Below are 14,146 nucleotides of genomic sequence, written 5' to 3' on the forward strand. Positions count from 1 at the left end.
TGAACAGTAAGAACTAGGGATCGGATACTAATTTTTCATTCTTTTATATGTTTAATTGCTTCCAATATCTCACCTATTTATGCGTATTGTGGGATGCGTATGATCATTTAAGATTGATGTTGTACATGTTTACTTATATATAACTATCACAATCAATCAATGAAACCATATATCATGTTAATTTCATTACAAAATTTTGCATACCATACCTATGGGCTATGTCATGTTGAAAAATTAGGACTTTAATTGCTATAAAATCACATAAAAAATCTTGAAATAAATCATGCAATTGTTGAAAAAGAAGAAGGTATAATTGCTATATTTAATAAAAAATAGAAAGGAAATAATCACGCAATAATTAAGTATACAATTTAATGCATGGACATGAACAACTAATTTAAAAAAGAACATGAAAATTGGCCGAGGCAAATGTTTAACATTTCTACGCCGTATTACGATGATAACGATTAATCGACAAATTTATACCTAAAAATTTGAATTCGAATTGAAGGATCCAAACCTTTGCTCGTTATACCAACCTCTTGACTTTGGGCTTTTTACAATTTCCACATTTTGGGCCAATGTCATATTATTTCACGTTAGGGTTTTAGAGAGTTTGCAGGCTGTTCAGTGTTCACTCACTGCCATATCTCTCCCAAGACCTATAAAATCAAACACAAATCCTAGGGTTTTCGGAACACCATTTCGCGCGGCCGCTAGTAGCAGAAAATCACTCGCCGGAGCTATGGGGAGGGTTATCCGAGCTCAGCGTAAGGGTGCGGGCTCCGTTTTCAAGTCGCACACCCACCACCGCAAGGGTCCTGCCCGCTTCCGGAGCCTCGACTTCGGCGAGCGCAACGGCTACCTCAAGGGTGTCGTCACCGAGATCATCCACGATCCTGGTCGCGGTGCCCCGTTGGCCCGCGTCAGCTTCCGCCATCCGTTTAGGTACAAGAAGCAGAACGAGCTCTTCGTTGCCGCCGAGGGAATCTACACCGGTCAGTTCATCTACTGCGGGAAGAAGGCCAATTTGGTGGTCGGGAATGTGTTGCCTCTCAGATCGATCCCGGAGGGAGCTGTCGTCTGTAACGTCGAGCACCATGTTGGGGACCGCGGAACCCTCGCTAGGGCGTCTGGTGATTACGCTGTTGTTATCAGCCACAACCCTGACAACGATACCTCCAGGTCTTTATACATCTCTCTCTGTTCATATTATTTCCTTTTCATTCTTGCTAAATTATTGGGTTATTATATTTGTATACAGATATTAGTGTTTTTGTTAATTGGATTTCGATAATTGGAGTTCAAATATTACGTTGTTATTGAGATACCAATTTACCAATTTCTCATATGATTGTAATTTGCATGTAGATATGTGATGTCTGATTCAATCACAAAAATTGTATCCCTTTAGCTAATAGTATGTTCATTTGCTGAACTGGGGTGGCTTTAGTTTTAGGTTTTATTATGCGTATGCTTTTTCAATGTAGAACGATAGAGATGAATCGCAAAAATCGTATCCCTTTAGCGAGTAGTTTGTTCATTTGCTGAACTGGGTTGGGTTTAGTTTTAGGTTTTATTATGTGGTACGCAGTTGGGTCAGTTCTCGAACATTTTCTCAATTTGGAGCGAGAGAAACCAATTATTCTTCTGAATGAAAAATTGAAAATGAATTATATTTTGGTTGGATTGATGTTATGATTGTGAAAATTGTTGTATAAAGTACTAATTAATCGAATTTCATTATCCTCATTTTACTTTTTGCTTCCATTTAGAACAATAGAGAAATTGTTTTTTAACAAGATTTTTCTTATTTGGTTGTATTGTTAAGAAGATTGTGATGATTTTGGACTGTCCATTTTGTTGCTTCAGCTACTGCTAGTCATCAAATTTTTTTGGATTATTGACCCTTTTTTATTATAAAATCTTGTATACTGAGTATCTTTTTCCGCATAGCGTATGGTATGTTTGAGATTGTTTATCCGTGGAACCCTTGCATTTTAGCTGATATTTTGTGATGGGTTTACGGGTCATCCTTTGAACGTGTTTTTCAGTTAGTACTATATAGAAATTGCTAATTTTCTGATAAAGGCCATTATTTGGTTGTATTATTTATATGATTGTCATTTTATGCAAAAACGAATCGCATTTTAAGATTAGATTGCTGTTCACATTGTTAAGTTATCGATTTGATATCCTTATTCTGTATTTTGCTTTCATTCAGAACCAGTTGGGAATTGGTAATTTTTTGGAGTCCTTACTTGGTTGCATCGTTCAGAAGAGTGTGAATCAACCACAAATTGTCTGATATCAAGATTTCTGTTCATAATACTAGCTATTTAAAATATGATTTCTATTTCTATTGTTTTGGTTTATCTTCTGCTTGTCATCGACTCTTATTGAAATATTTTGTCTTTGTGATTGTAAAAGCTTTATGTCTTGACATACTGTTTATTGTATGGGAGACATGTATAAACAATTTTCTGTTTCCACTGGTTCTAACAGGGTCAAGCTTCCGTCTGGAGCCAAGAAGATTGTTCCAAGCGGGTGCCGTGCTATGATTGGGCAAGTTGCAGGTGGAGGAAGAACAGAAAAGCCAATGCTCAAGGCTGGTAATGCTTACCACAAGTTCAGAGTGAAGAGGAACTGCTGGCCCAAGGTTCGTGGTGTGGCTATGAACCCAGTCGAGCATCCTCATGGAGGAGGTAATCACCAGCATATTGGACATGCTAGCACGGTCAGGCGTGACGCTCCTCCTGGGCAGAAGGTTGGTCTCATTGCTGCTAGGAGGACTGGTCGTCTCAGAGGACAAGCTGCTGCTAACATATCGAAGGCAGACAAGTGAAGAGGCTTATGAGGGATTACGTTTTCTTTGTTACCTAAGTTTGCTGTTTTGGGACCGTTTTAATTTATATCGCAGTACTAGATTGGTGCATTTTTGTGCGGTTTGAACCTTTCATGCTTTGATCAAGATATCATGATATTAACAGTCAAACGTTTTACTAGTTGTCATCTGGTTCTTGCTTTGTGCTTGTTAATTCTTCAACTGTATGTGAGAGGAGAAAATTGCAAGTGTGGGTGCCGGAGGTTGTGGGCTATGAGTGTGCTGTGAGGCGTTGGGGTCGTTACATGGTGTATGGTGGAGTGACTATGTAGTTGTGTTTGGACGAAAGATCCTCTCCATATCTCATTAGCCAGAGCTTAAGGACCAGGCTATCTCGACTACTCAAATAAAATCCGACGGTCTTCATTAAGTTATTTAGTAGGCCATTTTCTACAAATTAAGGGCTCTGATCTCTCTCTTACACAAACAAAGAGCTCAAATCCTCTGGTCTTAAACCTTCGGACATTAGGGTTCGAAGAGGATCCGAATTCTGTGTTTAGGGTCTGCAGACACGTGGTCCTGAAGTCAGATCTTAGTTTTAGATTTGATTCTTACCAAATTAATTTCATGCCACATGCTTATGGCTAGCCTCAATCTTAGCCCGCCCGTTTGCTTCTTACTATAAATAATATCGTATGTACTGAAAAAAAAAAGTTGGTGTTATTGGCTTTAGTCTAGGGTTCGGAGCTTCTCTCAGCGACCCGGAGACCCTTTTGACATTCAGTTTCACATTTAACCCTACGAAATGCGCAATGTCGATTGTTTTCGGGTCGGGTAGTTTCCATATCATCAATGGTCAAAGATTCAATGAACATTCTGTTCTCTTTTATTTTACTTAGGCCGGAAAATACATCTTTGAATTGATAGCTGGTTCCGTTTGAGTTGTAGATACAGTTTCACGTGTAGAACCTGCAGCTCCTGCTAAACGGATTCTATCAACTTCTCCGCAAGCTGCCATAAGGTTTTGAAATACAGGATTCGACCTATCACTTCTGTTAACAAGAATGCTACCCTCGTCAACTAACCGTACAAAAGTGTCATTCTGAAACCTTTCCGCGTTTTCCTTGAACAACTTCAACCACGCTGTCTTCGAGAATGCCTGCAGCTCACCGAGATTTTGAGTGGTAATACAGGAGAGAGCAGCAGCATAGTCATCTTTCTCTAGCTTCGTGCAGAACCGTTCCTTCACGAGAGGAGGTGGTGGAATCCGGTCTGCCTCAGTCAAGTGCATCCAGGTCATGTCCAGCAGCTCCGCCTGAAAATCATGAATGCAGAAAACATTCAAGTTCAGTTCATAAACATTGGACATTTCCAGACAAGTGATGACTATATTCCGAGAGGTGGAACATAAGTATACAAGAAAGAAATGATACCCTTCCGGCTTTGCAAGCGTCCAATATCATCCGAAGATGGCGTTTAGCATTGAAGTGAAACCCATGGTGTAACATCCTTCTGTAAACATACTCGAAATCATCCCACCTCTTTTCTGTGACGCAGGCATCTAACAAGGTGTTGAAAGTGTAGCTATCTGGTATTATCCGAACCTTATAATCGGATCCATTGGTGATATTATTCCCATCATCTAACATCCTCAGGAACAGATCTTTCGCTTTTTCAAACATTCTGTGGTCCAAGTAAGCTTTCAGCATTATGTTGCAAGTAACAAGATTTGGGGAGCAAAAGTTCTCCATTTGTTTGAAAACATAGGCCGCATTTTCAACGCTTCCAGTGTCCAAACAAGCTTGAATTAAACCGGTATAAGTCACTACTAGAGGCTTGTTTGCAACCTTACATATCTTCTCAATCTGTGAAGAGAAGGAATGATGGAGTAAGTGACCCAACTGTACAATGCATCTAAAGTGCCAAGCCAAATAATACAAAAATGCATAACGGGAATAAATTTTCACTGATGTAATGCAATGGAAGCTCAAATTACCTGCATTAGTGCTTCTTGGCACCTTCCAGCACTACAAAGACATCGAGCAAAGTCATAATAGAGAGCCGCATAACCTACTATTCCTCGTCTTTCCATGTTGTGAACAACCGATACAGCCTCATCTATTTTACCTTCTCTCCAAAGAGTGTTCACAATAACTGCATTCATAAGGAACCATCAATATTACCCATCTACGACAAAACACGAGGTGAGACAATAATCCAGTAAAATACCTCGGTAAGTTAAAGCATTTGGTATAGAAGATTTCTGCACTTTCTTGAAAAACTCATGAACCAAGTTGTACTTGCCACATGCTAGCATCACCTGATTCAGTGAAAATGGTTTCAGGTATGCATAATTTGAAAGAGATATTCAGGGTAATTTAGCATCCTATTACCAGGCTCATAAATCTTATAAAATCAAATAGATTGGCCCAAAAAGTTAAATGATTCATGAATAAGCCTAGATTGGCCCAAAAAGTTGCACGTAAGGAGCTCCAGAGCAAGGACAGGCAGAAAACTATATAAAAATGAGTGAGGGGCTATACTTAAATTTACTTAATTCAACAAGGTTATACCCTGTTTCATTGAAAGCTGACAATCAAACAGAATATCTACATAAATACATAAACCAACCAGCACACACATGAAAAACTAAACTCATTAACACGGACTTCATGACAAAAGAAAATACTTGGGAACAACTAGTAGGGGTTTTTTTTTTTTTTGGAAGCAAACTAGTAGGGGTTTGGGAGATAGTCAATGGACCGGAAGAAAGAAACCAGGGGACTTATACCTCCATGACAAGTCCATATGTTGTTGTGGCAGGCTGTAGGCCTTGTTGCTTCAACTGCTGCAAAACCCAAAATGCTCCTTCCCATTGTTTGCGCTGAACACAGGCATTTAATACCTGCACATACAATTCATTACACCCATATATATAGAACTGCACTCATATTTGCATCAATTATCATCAACTACTACTTACCGCATGAAAGACAACAATATCTGGTTCCAGACGAGGATCCCACTTTCCAAGTGCCCCGGTTTTGAACTTCTTCTTAGGAGGAGATCGCATAGTATCAATCACATCAAAAAGTTCCCTCATATGTCCTGCTTGTCCAAGAGTTACAGCAATAGAATGATAAGCTACCAAGTCGGGATACGAGGACATTTGTTCCTGGACAGAAAACAAAAAGAAAAGATAAGATTGGTTGGTCACAGTATTCTTCTTCCCTTAACTACAATCATGTTTTATGAGCACAAAGCATACTGTAGAAAATAACAATTTGCATGACTTACCAACATTGCATGAAATACATTAAGTGCTTCCACAGGCCTCCTTGCCTTTCCAAGTACATCAAGTGCAGTTGTGTATATGTATCTGAATTTCAAAAGGGGAAATGCTTCAAATTGTTCTCAGATACAACGATTAGTGACAACAATCTTACATAGTTGTTCAACAAGATATTTAACAGTCATGTGAAAGCCAAGACAGTAACAAAGAAAGCAGTAACAACTAACAAGAACCATTTGATTTCTACTTTTTTTCTTCAAAAACTATTCTTTTGTACCCAGACATTGCAACATGTGAAAATTAGTCACTATGGATGATAGATGATTTGCACAACATATTAGAAATAGTTTTGGTAATATCTACACTCCTTCAAGTTCCATCCACTAATCATGACAATTTCTTAAAAGAAACTGTTGCAGCACTACGGATTCAAGCCCATCTAAATGCTGAAATGCTGAAACGGAGTCTAAAGCCCCATGAGATTTGCCATACTTTCCTAAGCAGGAGTGTATGCCAAGCTTCATACTTAATGCTCTAATAGTTTCTTAGGGAAAAATACCTGAGCTTGTGGGATTTGAAACGTTCACGCATTTGAAGCCACTCAATAACTTGTAGCACCCGTCTCCAGTTTCCTAGTTTTCCCAATAGCTGGATAACTCTCAATATTGAATGATCTGTGAATCTGATTTGTGCACTTCGCATCATCTTTGAAAACATCCACTCAGGCATGTCAATGTCTGCACCATTCAGCCTGTTAAAATAATTACTTAACATTAATGAGATCATGAGAATCCATAACTACAATATATTAACACTTGATACGAGATATCTAATTTGGTAAATCAAAAAAGGGAAATAGAGAAAAATACAGGAAATGACAAGCAAAACCTATCAAACTGTCAACGACAATCTTTTTTTTTTAGGACATGACCGTCCCCGTCCCAATCCCAAGTAGTTCTAACGGGAAAAAAAACACCATATAAAGTCACATGATAGTTCTGCAACCCAGTTTACAGGCGGAATTAAGTATAGTCACCCCTAGACTATAACTACACAACTACCATGTTGCATAAACTCCAGCGTGATTAGTTTTACCGAGAGGATTGATGAACTAACAAACTACAGAAACTTTTCGGAAAACATAATACAATTGCTGTAAAAGACCAAACTTAGCTTGGTTTGCGTGATGCTCTATAAAACACATGATAATATAGCCAGCAGACATGCTTAACAACTCACTAATAGGCCATACCCCCCATACATTTAAACCATGTCGTCCGCTGAAGTACGAGAAATAGTAAACGCTGAAAATCAATAATGTCAGTCTCTTGTTTTTTTTCCTAAAAATAAAAGAGTAACACTAATTTGTCAACAATTGCAAAGTCAATTTCATCAATCTAAAAGGTAATTCTTCCAATATAAGAAGAGGAAAAAGGCACAGAGCGCATACCACTTTGCTAGCTTCTGGATTCTCTGCTCCATTTCCATTTGTGAAACTCGTGGCTTGTCCATAATATCACCGAATTCATCAAAATTCTGAAATGCTGCTCTTTCCACCTCCAAGCTTTTTTCGTTAAATCTTTTAGGGAAATCCCTACCACTCTTAGTTACACTTCTTGGAACAAAACCTCTATCAGTCGCTTTATCAGCATTGCTGTCGTTCCTTTCAACTCCATCTTCATTTCTAACACCAAATTTCCCTCTTTCAACGGCTTTATCCCTTGACTTGTAAACTCTCAGGCCATCTCTCGCATTTCGTGCCATTGTACTTTTACCTTTGAAGTCTACTTCCTGCTCTAGCCGACCAGTAACTCCCGGGCCATCTTTTGCATTTCGTACCGTTGTACTTTTACCTTTGAAGTCCAATCCTGGTTCTACCCTACCAGTATATTTTGACCATCTTCCATCTCTTGTCTCTCCCCTTATCATCTTCTTATCCTTTTCATCCTTGTTGTTCTGTCTGCTATCATATTCATCCTTAAACCCTTCAACTCGTTCACTTTCATGCGTGCTTCCATTTCTATTTCCAAGCGACTCATACCGATTCTCAAATTTTGACGCCTTCTCTCGATTCAAATTCCCTTCAGGCTCCCCCAATTTTGCATCCTCTTCACTACCCTCGGACAACAGTCTCCTGGAAACACCTCTACTCCGCACACTATGCTTCGGATTCTCTTCTTTCGATCTCTGCTGCCTATCTCTATCACTTCTAAGCCTAACAGTCCCCATAACCTTCAAGTACTGATCAAATGACGGCTTAAATTCGAATTCCTTCTCTAAAATTTCAGACCCTTCCTTCGACACAGCACTAATAACAGTTCTGGAATTCACGAACTTAATACCGAAAACCCGATTCCTCTTCACATTCTTCTCATTTAATCCAATACCGAAAATGGGTCTCCGGAAAATCGAAAACCCAGATAAAGGAAGCGACTTTGGGCAACAATTCGTAGCAAAAACCCCATTCCTCTGAAAATTGGAGACACCCGGTTGAGCGTTGGCCATAACCATCACCTCCATTTCTCAATTCATCCAACAAATTTCACATAGCATCGTTTAAAGTTTGAGACTTTCCCTCTCACGTGCTGAGCTACTGAGTGAAACAATATAGGAAATACAGAGAGAGAGAGAGGAATTCAATTACAGAGACGATGAAGTACGAACTTAAAATTGAAGAAGCAGAAGAGCTCGAAGCAGAAATGGCTACCATGAAAGCAGTCCAAGGTTTTGGGGAAGAAGCACTTGAATTTGTCGTTCGAGATATATCCCTTGAAAACCCGGGAATATCAACGAATATTGGAAGAAAAAGAAGAATATTGGGCCGGGTATTGGCCCAAAAAGTTGTACGGGCCCGAGTTTGTAATGTAGAAAGTGTATCACCCCCTAGAAGTGGGTCTCCCGGCACAGAATACGACCGTTGGCCACGTAAGCTATTGAACCCGGAGAGAGCATTCAAATTTCAAAAATTCAAAAGTTGGGACAAATAAAGAAAGAAAGCTGCCACTTTTCTCTCTCGCATAGCTCCTCAGCTGGTCTTGGAATATGAGCTTTTATATCTTCCTTTTGGTCCCAAAGATTTGAATGTAATCATCACCCCATTTCATCACTTCAACTAGATTTAGGTTGTTTTTTTGGAGCATCCCATGTTTCAATTGAGTGCCAATTGTTAGACGTTTTCTGTAAAAATTGTGGTTTTTCACGATGAGAGAAGAGAACCCATCAGAAACCAGAGCAAGATCGATCAAATTTTCCGACCAAAACCAGATTCCGAAATGTTCGAATGTGAAGGGCAGCAGCAATTCTTCGAGGTTGAGGTCTGCTTCCTCATGGGGTTCTCACATTGTGAAAGGGCTTGCTGGGGACAAGAAGGCCAAAGCGCAGCCCACAGTCACCAGCAAGAAACCACCGCTAACGGGGTACGATTTAGCGAACCAGAAGATCCCTTTTGCGCCTGCTCAGCCGCGCGTCAAACGCTCGCTGATTGGCGATTTGGCGTGCTCTGTGAATGCTAATCAGGTTGGGAAATTTTGAAAAGTAGCTAATTTTAGAGTCATGAATTGAATTTTAGCCAAAGCTTCTAACTTCTTATGATTCTAACCAAAATCCCAGATAAAAAGTCTTTACCCTTAGCAATCCATATCCTTTCCGTTCGGAGTTGTAGGCGACAGTATTACTTAGCCTGATTTCTGTGTAGGCCAACCCGAAAACAGTCTTGGCTCCGACTTTGGCCTCTTAGGACTTTATCATCTTCTAAGTTGATAATTGGAGACTACTTAACTAAGCAGGCACATGTATGCCATTGAATAGAAAGAACATGAATGAATGGTACCCAGCACTACCTTTCGTGTTTGGTTTGCAAGAAAATTAAGAAATTTTGAAGGAGATTTCATAAGCCTCCTTTATTTGGAATTCTATATGATCATGTCTGTATACGTGTGAGTGTGTTACTTGCAGTTTGGATTCAGGGTTTCCTTTTTTAGGGTTTTGTGATGGGTTCTGCATTGTGAAGTGACAGGGAAGAGTGCTTCGTTTAAAATTGGACTTTATGTGTGTGTTCTGTGACTTCTTGTCTGGATACAAGGTTTTCCTTTTCTGGGTTTTGTGTTGGGTGACGTGTTGTTTGGATACAAGGTTTCCTTTTATGGGTTTTGTGTTGGGTTCTGTAATGTGAAGTGATAGAACAGGGTTTTCTCTAAATTTGGGAATTTCTATTATTACGGGTAACTAAGACCTTTTACTTGAGTTTTGGTTAAGATTATAAGAAGTTAGTAAGTGTGGTTCAAATTCAATTCATGCCTCTAAAATTGTCTATTTTTCAAAATTTTCCAATCAGGTTCATCCTCAGATGCATCCGACCCACCGGAGGCAGTCGTCCCGAGATTTGTTTATTGAGCTTGATCACTTGAGGAACTTGCTTCGGGAGTCTAAGGAAAGGGAGTTTCAGTTGCAAGCTGAGTTGTCGGAGTGTAGGCGAAACCCGAGGGTCTTGGAGCTTGAGAGGGAGCTTGAGGTGAAAAGGAGGGAGCTTGATGGTCTGGCTCGGAAAGTTGAGCTGCTGGAAGAAGAAAAAACTAGTCTCTCCGATCAATTGACATCAATTTCGGAGAGGAGTGAAGTGATTTTGAAAAGAGAAGATCATGAAACCTCAGTGGCATCAGCATCGGGGAGTGCGGAAATGGAGGTTTTAGAGTTGAGGCGCCTGAACAAGGAGTTGCAGCTTCAGAAGAGAAATCTTGCTAGCAAATTTTCTTCTGCAACATCCCAGTTGGCTTCTCTGGCAAAGGCTTCTGAGGTACAATCAACTTCCTTGGTTACTTAAATTTGGCATCGGAAGCTCAAAGCTGACCTTAAATTTGTGTTCTATGTTTGAGAATGCTTCTGGAATGATTAAAAGCGCTTCATGACAACACAAAGCGCTTTTTGGAGAATCACCTGCGAAATGCTTCTTTAATAAAAACTTCAATGTATTTCTAATGAAAGCATTTCTAGAAGACGCGCTTATGAGCGGAAAAGCTTCAACAACAACAACAACAAAGCCTTTTCCCACTAAGCAGAAAAGCTTCCATCAGAAGAATTCCAAACACATTAATTACTTTGTTTTCGTTAGAATTACTGGTTTATGTGACTTGGTTGTCCTGGTTTAGCTTTGTTTGCTTACCGAAATTTGTTATATTGGTTATCATCAGAGTGACATTCTTGAGAAGATTAAAGCTGAGGTGTCTGCGCTAAGACATACAAACGAAGATTTGTGCAAACAAGTTGAAGGTTTACAAATGAGTAGGTTGAATGAGGTTGAGGAGCTGGCATACCTGAGGTGGGTGAATTCATGTTTACGAAATGAGTTGCAGAACTCATCCTCCACCGCAAATTCTGATAACACATTAAGTCCCACTTCGATTGAGAGGAGTAGAAAATCTGATGGAGCACTTTCATTTAGAAGCAGCAAGTACTTAGAATACAGTGGTGGAAAGCGATTGAATCTTATGAAGAAACTAAAGAACTGGCCAATTGCTGACGAGGATTTGCCTAACTTAGAAAGCTCAGACGAGGAAGCAGGAAGTCCGAAAAGAAGACACTCAATAAGTGGATCAAGATTCTTTGCAGAAGACTTGGTGCAGACAAATAAGAGAAGGCAGTCTGATGGTTTTATGTGTGTCCAAGAAATGGAGAAGGATACAAAGACTGTAACCTCTCAAGAATATGATTTGGGAATCCTTCACGGATCACAGTTCTTCGGAAATTGTCACGAAATTAATAAACTTCCATCTTGCTTAGATGTTGAGAAAAGGGCCTTGAGAATTCCCAACCCCCCTCCCAGGCCTTCATGTTCCATTTCTAGTGGAACCAAAGTGGATAGTTCTGCGCAAGTTCCTCCACCACCACCGCTTCCACCACCCCCACCGCCTCCTCCTAAGTTTGCGACGAAGACTAGTCCCACAGGAGTGGTACAAAGAGCCCCACAAGTAGTTGAGTTTTATCATTCACTGATGAAGAGAGATTCTAGGAAAGATTCTTCAAATGGAGGAGTTCCTGATGGTCCAGATGTTGCAAATGTTCGTAGTAGCATGATCGGAGAAATTGAGAATCGATCATCACATTTGCTTGCTGTAAGTGATCACTTGCCCCGTTATTTATAATTTGGCTGCTTGAAGTTCATTTCTTCTAAGTTATAGTTTCTTTTGAAGTCATAGGCTTTCTAGCAGACTAGACCACTGCAAATCCTTATTGAATGAAACCGCCATTTGCTTTGCAGATAAAGGCAGATGTGGAGACTCAAGGAGAATTCGTGAATTCGTTGATAAGAGAAGTGAACAATGCAGTTTATCAAAACATTGAAGATGTCGTGGCATTCGTGAAGTGGCTCGATGACGAACTTTCCTTTCTTGTAAGTTTGATCTTTCAAACGACCAGAAAAACCAGTTTATAATTTTTTGTGCAATATTTCAGTCTTCACCTACTGTGATGTAATGGTTGATTTGTGTCAAATGGAACTGGGACCCCATGCCGATTTCTTACTGTTAAGCTTACTTTCTGTTGAAAGGTGGATGAGAGGGCAGTCCTAAAGCACTTTGATTGGCCAGAAAAGAAAGCTGACACACTGCGAGAAGCAGCATTCAGCTACAGGGATCTCAAGAAACTAGAGTTTGAAGTGTCTTCTTACAAGGATGATAACAGACTGGCTTGTGACATTGCACTAAAGAAAATGGTTTCCTTGTCTGAGAAGTAAGAACCTTTGTGGCTAATTTCTTAGAATGTTCAATCCTTTTCCTACTAGTTAAACTTACCAAGGTTTCCTTACCTCTCACAGGATGGAGCGTACAGTTTATAACCTTTTCCGGACAAGGGAGTCGTTGATGCGTAATTGCAGGGACTTCAAAATCCCCACAGACTGGATGCTTGACAATGGAATTTTAAGCAAGGTAGACTTTTGATATTCTTTATGAACGAATAGTGGTCACCTTTGTGCATCGCATATCTAATTTGATGCCGATCTTGCAGATAAAGTTTGGCTCAGTCAAGTTGGCAAAGATGTACATGACGAGAGTGGCTATGGAACTTCAGTTGAAGGCAGCAGCGGAGAAAGATCCTGCAATGGATTACATGCTGCTTCAGGGAGTGAGATTTGCTTTCAGAGTTCATCAGGTTAGTAGAACAAAAAAGATCCAAAATTATTTGTGCTTTTTTGTCCATTCAAAATGCAGAAGATCGAGATATATTTCTTGCTTGATATGCAGTTTGCAGGGGGATTCGATGCAGACACAATGCACGCGTTCGAGGAACTTCGCTACCTTGCTCATCTTCTCAACAAAAAGTAAAGAGGCAGATGTGGAAGGCTATATGGAACATTTTTGGCTTACCATCTCAGTAAGCTTCACACGGGAAAATATATACGTTCTGTACTAAGCATTCTGGGCAAGACAGCACAATTCGGCTGTAGATTTTGTGAAAACAAATATGTATACATTAGGTTCTGCAACGACTTCTTGTAAGTTGTACGAAAAGAATTATACAACTTCTTCAGAGTTTCATACTCATCTCTCAACAAGATCTTCCTCATGTGCTGGGAGTCCTTACTGTTATATTGAGATTGTGGGGAAGTTGGCTCAAGTGTGATAGTGGTGGATGTGACAAAACGGCTACATAGCGGTTGTATTGCAGCGGCCTCCGGTGATAGAGAGATGTGCAATCTGCTGGATAGCATCGGTGTGGTGACAGTGACAGGGTGAAGGTGTAGGTAGCAACTAAGATATTTGAGTAGTAGAAACAGGGATGACAAAGAAGGAAGAAGCACAAGGTCTCATATCCATTGGAATGAAAGACGATAAAAACAGATGAAACCAATTGCAATTGCACCCTTCAAATCTCGCAAACATTCAATCAAGGACATCAAAACCTTTATGAATCCAGTAAAAAGTAAACTAATTTGCTTCGCCAATACTCAGAGCTCGTTTTCTTTACAATTCTTGTAATTCACAATCCGCTTTGCAGTATATTGTGACAAATTTGTACATTCTCACACAAAAACAGTT

General features: G+C 39.9%; 3 protein-coding genes across 3 annotated transcripts; 2 read left to right on the plus strand and 1 right to left on the minus strand.

Moving 5' to 3' along the window:
• The first annotated feature begins 513 nt into the window (after positions 1-513).
• Positions 514-3,005, plus strand: LOC103454468 (large ribosomal subunit protein uL2x-like). The gene is made up of 2 exons (XM_008394061.4): positions 514-1,185; positions 2,506-3,005. The coding sequence occupies exons 1-2, from the start codon at positions 746-748 to the stop codon at positions 2,843-2,845; spliced, it is 780 nt and encodes a 259-aa protein (XP_008392283.1). The 5' UTR covers positions 514-745; the 3' UTR covers positions 2,846-3,005.
• Positions 3,006-3,687: 682 nt separating this feature from the next.
• On the minus strand, positions 3,688-8,895 carry LOC103454514 (pentatricopeptide repeat-containing protein At1g30610, chloroplastic). Its single transcript, XM_017337364.3, has 10 exons — positions 8,824-8,895; positions 7,567-8,709; positions 6,676-6,867; positions 6,122-6,203; positions 5,808-5,999; positions 5,616-5,729; positions 5,054-5,144; positions 4,821-4,978; positions 4,258-4,689; positions 3,688-4,139 (listed from the first exon to the last, which is right to left on the minus strand). The coding sequence occupies exons 2-10, from the start codon at positions 8,634-8,636 to the stop codon at positions 3,720-3,722; spliced, it is 2,751 nt and encodes a 916-aa protein (XP_017192853.2). The 5' UTR covers positions 8,637-8,709; positions 8,824-8,895; the 3' UTR covers positions 3,688-3,719.
• A 202-nt stretch (positions 8,896-9,097) lies between these two features.
• On the plus strand, positions 9,098-13,651 carry LOC103454467 (protein CHUP1, chloroplastic-like). The gene is made up of 8 exons (XM_008394060.4): positions 9,098-9,632; positions 10,450-10,908; positions 11,303-12,223; positions 12,370-12,501; positions 12,658-12,839; positions 12,925-13,036; positions 13,116-13,259; positions 13,352-13,651. Exons 1-8 carry the CDS (start codon positions 9,318-9,320, stop codon positions 13,430-13,432), a joined length of 2,346 nt encoding a protein of 781 aa, XP_008392282.1. The 5' UTR covers positions 9,098-9,317; the 3' UTR covers positions 13,433-13,651.
• Positions 13,652-14,146: the final 495 nt, after the last annotated feature.

The sequence above is a fragment of the Malus domestica genome, chromosome 05 (assembly GCF_042453785.1).
Source record: "Malus domestica chromosome 05, GDT2T_hap1".
In the NCBI taxonomy this organism is placed as follows: domain Eukaryota; kingdom Viridiplantae; phylum Streptophyta; class Magnoliopsida; order Rosales; family Rosaceae; genus Malus; species Malus domestica.

Coding starts and splice junctions, on each gene's coding strand:
- LOC103454467 (XM_008394060.4), top strand. CDS start 9,318: ATGAGAGAAGAGAACCCATCAGAAACCAGAGCAAGATCGATCAAATTT. Junction 12,224..12,369: donor GATCATCACATTTGCTTGCT/GTAAGTGATCAC, acceptor TTTGCTTTGCAG/ATAAAGGCAGATGTGGAGAC. Junction 12,840..12,924: donor ATGGTTTCCTTGTCTGAGAA/GTAAGAACCTTT, acceptor TACCTCTCACAG/GATGGAGCGTACAGTTTATA.
- LOC103454514 (XM_017337364.3), bottom strand. CDS start 8,636: ATGGAGGTGATGGTTATGGCCAACGCTCAACCGGGTGTCTCCAATTTT. Junction 5,730..5,807: donor ATATTGTTGTCTTTCATGCG/GTAAGTAGTAGT, acceptor TTGTATGTGCAG/GTATTAAATGCCTGTGTTCA. Junction 5,145..5,615: donor CATATGGACTTGTCATGGAG/GTATAAGTCCCC, acceptor TCACTGAATCAG/GTGATGCTAGCATGTGGCAA.
- LOC103454468 (XM_008394061.4), top strand. CDS start 746: ATGGGGAGGGTTATCCGAGCTCAGCGTAAGGGTGCGGGCTCCGTTTTC. Junction 1,186..2,505: donor CCTGACAACGATACCTCCAG/GTCTTTATACAT, acceptor TGGTTCTAACAG/GGTCAAGCTTCCGTCTGGAG.